The following is a 3624-nucleotide window of genomic DNA, read 5'->3' on the forward strand; positions in this document are numbered from 1 at the left end:
TCAACTGATTCGGTGTTCTAATTTTCTGAGATAAATAATAAATCGTATCATATTCAAGATAAGCTGCTAATTGTAATGACCTAAAAAATAATTACGATTGTAATAACAACTAATATTAGTGATACATATTAAATACCTACCTATATAAAATAAAAAATATTTTATTTTTAAAATAATATACCTATATTTTATATACTTATTTTGACAATATTTTTATAATTAAATACCTAGTTACTATATTTTATTTGAATACCTATTTGAATAACCTTAGAAACTTGAAAATTTCACCAAGTATTTATATTTTCATTGATACAATTATATTATTATAGTATTCAAATACTTGATATAATTTTAAAAATATATCTTTTTTTGAAATCTTTATAATCAGTTAAACTTTCCGGTTTTATTTTATATGTTGATAAAAAAATGTCCACTTGGTCAATAAGCCAGAAAATTTAACATAAGATCCCACATATATTTTTTCTGTTTAAAGTATAAAAAAATTGTATGTGCATTTAAATTTGAAAATTCGTCAATTATTTTATAATTTTATAGTTAGAAGTTCATAAATAATTTTCTTTATTAATGTACAATTTTTATTTTAAATAATGTTTACTGAATCAAAATAATCCAAACAATATATATATATATGCACAATTATTTTTAATAAACATTTGAAGTTCAAGTTTGATTTAAGACGATGAAAACGATGTTATTATTTTGCTATAATTCAAAAACGTTGTTCGCGAGTACTTAAAATAAAACTTTTAAATATATTATGAATTTTACTATACGTAACCTTATTTTCGAAATAATATTATTTACATTTATCTTAAGATGATAGATATTACCTATCTATTTTTCTATTTATACTATGAATTTATTCTGTCAGTATTTACACAGTTTTACGGTAAGGTTATATTAGCTCAAAATTAATGACATTAGTATAAATACTAAATACCTACCTAATAAGATGGTATAAAATATATTATTATAAGGATTAGACATATATCATATTATCATTAGAAATGACTGATCTGACTTGAAAATCTCCAATAGGAGCTAGTAGTTAGCGATGGGTATCAACTTACATTTGTATTATTGTACCCAGAGTCCCTGAGTCCTAAAAGTTGAAACTATATAAATACGAGAACAAAAATATGCACCTACTAATAATTGTGTTATGAGTTTTTTCTTGGTAACTACATCCGAAATGTGACCCAAATTCACGGGAGCCTTATATCTGATTGACAGATTTGGTGTATAGACATTGGCACAATATAGAGAATTATTATTGTTGCTATTAAAATTACTATTAAAATTAATTTTCCATAAATTATATATAACTCATGAAAACCCTAAGTACATTCCCAAATTGTTATAAGTAGTTTTAGTATTTGTGCGTCTATAATTTATAACCAAGGTGCATATTATGTACCTACTTTGGTAGTTAGTTACAGTATCATTCGTAATTCTTATCATCATTTTTTTAATGATTTTATCGTAGGTAGCAGCTTAATATGATAATAGTATAAAAGAACCAAGTAGTAGGAGTGTAGAACTCAAAATTGATATGTAAAAACATTAAAATTGTTTTGTTTTTCCCTTTTTTGAAGATTGTGAATTTGTGCGTTTGTGTATCTAATTACTTGTAACTACTAATTATGACAGAAGAATCACCAGTTAATATGAATATCGTGGAAACAACCAAAACACGAGTTAAAAATTGTATATTTTGCAACTTAATTACCGCCAACGACCCAAATATTATTCTTGAGCCTCGAGTAAAATTTTTTTTTATATTTACATTTATGAAATTATGAAATTATTTTGTACCTATCTATTATTCTATATGTGGCCTATCCTAAATTAGTTAAGTAGGTATTTAATGTAATAAGTACTAACTTGTTATCATTGACGTTCAGTGATGAATTGCATTGGAGTAATTTAAAGTCAATTTGTTTAATTAATATTCTTGTTACCATTGTACTAGTTTATCACTTTTCAACAATTTTGAGTTGGCCAGACCTCACAATACTATGTCTGTTTAACATTCATTAGATTACAAACCAAAAACTTTTGTTAAATACAGTAGAACCTCAATTATCCGGGGTAATGGTGGGGAGGGGGTCACACGGATAAATGAAAACCACGGTTAATCGAGACGTTTTATAATAATGTTATACATCTACAGTTCATACTTATTTTTAAATTTTCGGAAAAGTGAGCACGGTTAATCATGAACACGGATAATCAAGGTTCTACTGTACTTATTAAATTACATTTTAATGAACAATGTTACAGAGCAATCAATTTGTTATTATTAAAGACATTAAACCAGTGGCTACTCACCATTTCTTAGTGTTGAGTGAAAGACATATAAAAAGTTCTAAAAGTTTACAACCTAATGAACAAGATTGTAATTTACGTAAGGAAAAATATATTAATCCATATTAATTATCTAGTTTGTGTAATTTGCATAATATTTTTGTATATTTACATTAGTCAAAAGCATGGTTGCAGCTGCAAAACAAATATTATTAAACAATGGTTGTGATTTAAATGACATAAGGTATTCAAAATCATACGTCATATTTATAATTGTATTCATTTTTCATGTCTTGTTGTTTTGTTAGAATGGGTTTTCATTGGCCTCCATTTTATTCAATAGGACATTTGCATCTTCATGCCATCAGCCCTGCTAGTTCAATGTCTGCTTTCAATCGTTTTGTCGCATTCAATCCAAGTTTCAGTTATGTTTTTGTTGATGTAAATAAACAATTTTAAAAATAAATCTTTTTTTATTTGTTTTATCAAAAAATATATTTATATTAACAGGTAGATTATGTGTTGAAACGTATTGGTTGCAAAGATAAAAATGAAACAGAAAATCCATCTTCAGTCAGCAGACAGTGATACATGTTTAACATATTGTAATATAAACACTACTTGTTATTTTTTATTTATTAGTATTTTGATTCAATATATTATTATTTTATTCATTATTACCTATTATGTTATTGTTTTTATTATATTATTAATATGATTATACAGTATGATTTTAAAAATAGTAAATAATAAATTTAATATTTTTGATATTCGATAATAATTCTTTAACTAATATTAAATAACCTAATAAGTTTGTATCATAAAATTATTTTATTTAATATTTGTGAAAATCCTTATACTGTTCTAAACAATGTTGTCATCATACTATAAGCGATTAAGTGTAATTTATAATTTTAAATATATATATCATGATATAATTATTCTACTTAGTTTATTATATATTTATATCATGGAATATACTGGGTAATTTTTCAATTTATTTTTCACTTATCACCTTTTGTATATTAACAACTGTTATTATGTCATGTAAAAATTGATCAAGTGAAAACATACAATAAATATGAAATAATACAAATAATTTAAAATTATTGTATAAATTGTATTTTCTATTTACTGGTTTTATATTTATAGTTAGGTGATAGCATTTATTAACCGATAGAACACAGCAGACAGCAGATAATCATAAACATAAAATACTTATACTATTATATTTATAAATATAAATAAGTTAAAGGAATTGTATACAAATAAAATATTTATTTTATTTATGTAATA

The 3624-nt window shown here is 23.8% G+C and overlaps 1 protein-coding gene across 1 annotated transcript; it reads left to right on the forward strand.

The window, feature by feature from the left end:
- Window positions 1-1335: 1335 nt before the first annotated feature.
- LOC113555457 (histidine triad nucleotide-binding protein 3-like) lies at window positions 1336-3024 on the forward strand. Its single transcript, XM_026959757.2, has 5 exons — window positions 1336-1784; window positions 2305-2428; window positions 2506-2572; window positions 2637-2769; window positions 2839-3024. The coding sequence occupies exons 1-5, from the start codon at window positions 1665-1667 to the stop codon at window positions 2914-2916; spliced, it is 522 nt and encodes a 173-aa protein (XP_026815558.1). The 5' UTR covers window positions 1336-1664; the 3' UTR covers window positions 2917-3024.
- Window positions 3025-3624: the final 600 nt, after the last annotated feature.

The sequence above is a fragment of the Rhopalosiphum maidis genome, chromosome 3 (genome assembly GCF_003676215.2).
Source record: "Rhopalosiphum maidis isolate BTI-1 chromosome 3, ASM367621v3, whole genome shotgun sequence".
Lineage (NCBI taxonomy): Eukaryota > Metazoa > Arthropoda > Insecta > Hemiptera > Aphididae > Rhopalosiphum > Rhopalosiphum maidis.

Coding starts and splice junctions, on each gene's coding strand:
- LOC113555457 (XM_026959757.2), top strand. CDS start 1,665: ATGACAGAAGAATCACCAGTTAATATGAATATCGTGGAAACAACCAAA. Junction 2,573..2,636: donor TGTGATTTAAATGACATAAG/GTATTCAAAATC, acceptor TTGTTTTGTTAG/AATGGGTTTTCATTGGCCTC. Junction 2,770..2,838: donor TCAGTTATGTTTTTGTTGAT/GTAAATAAACAA, acceptor TTATATTAACAG/GTAGATTATGTGTTGAAACG.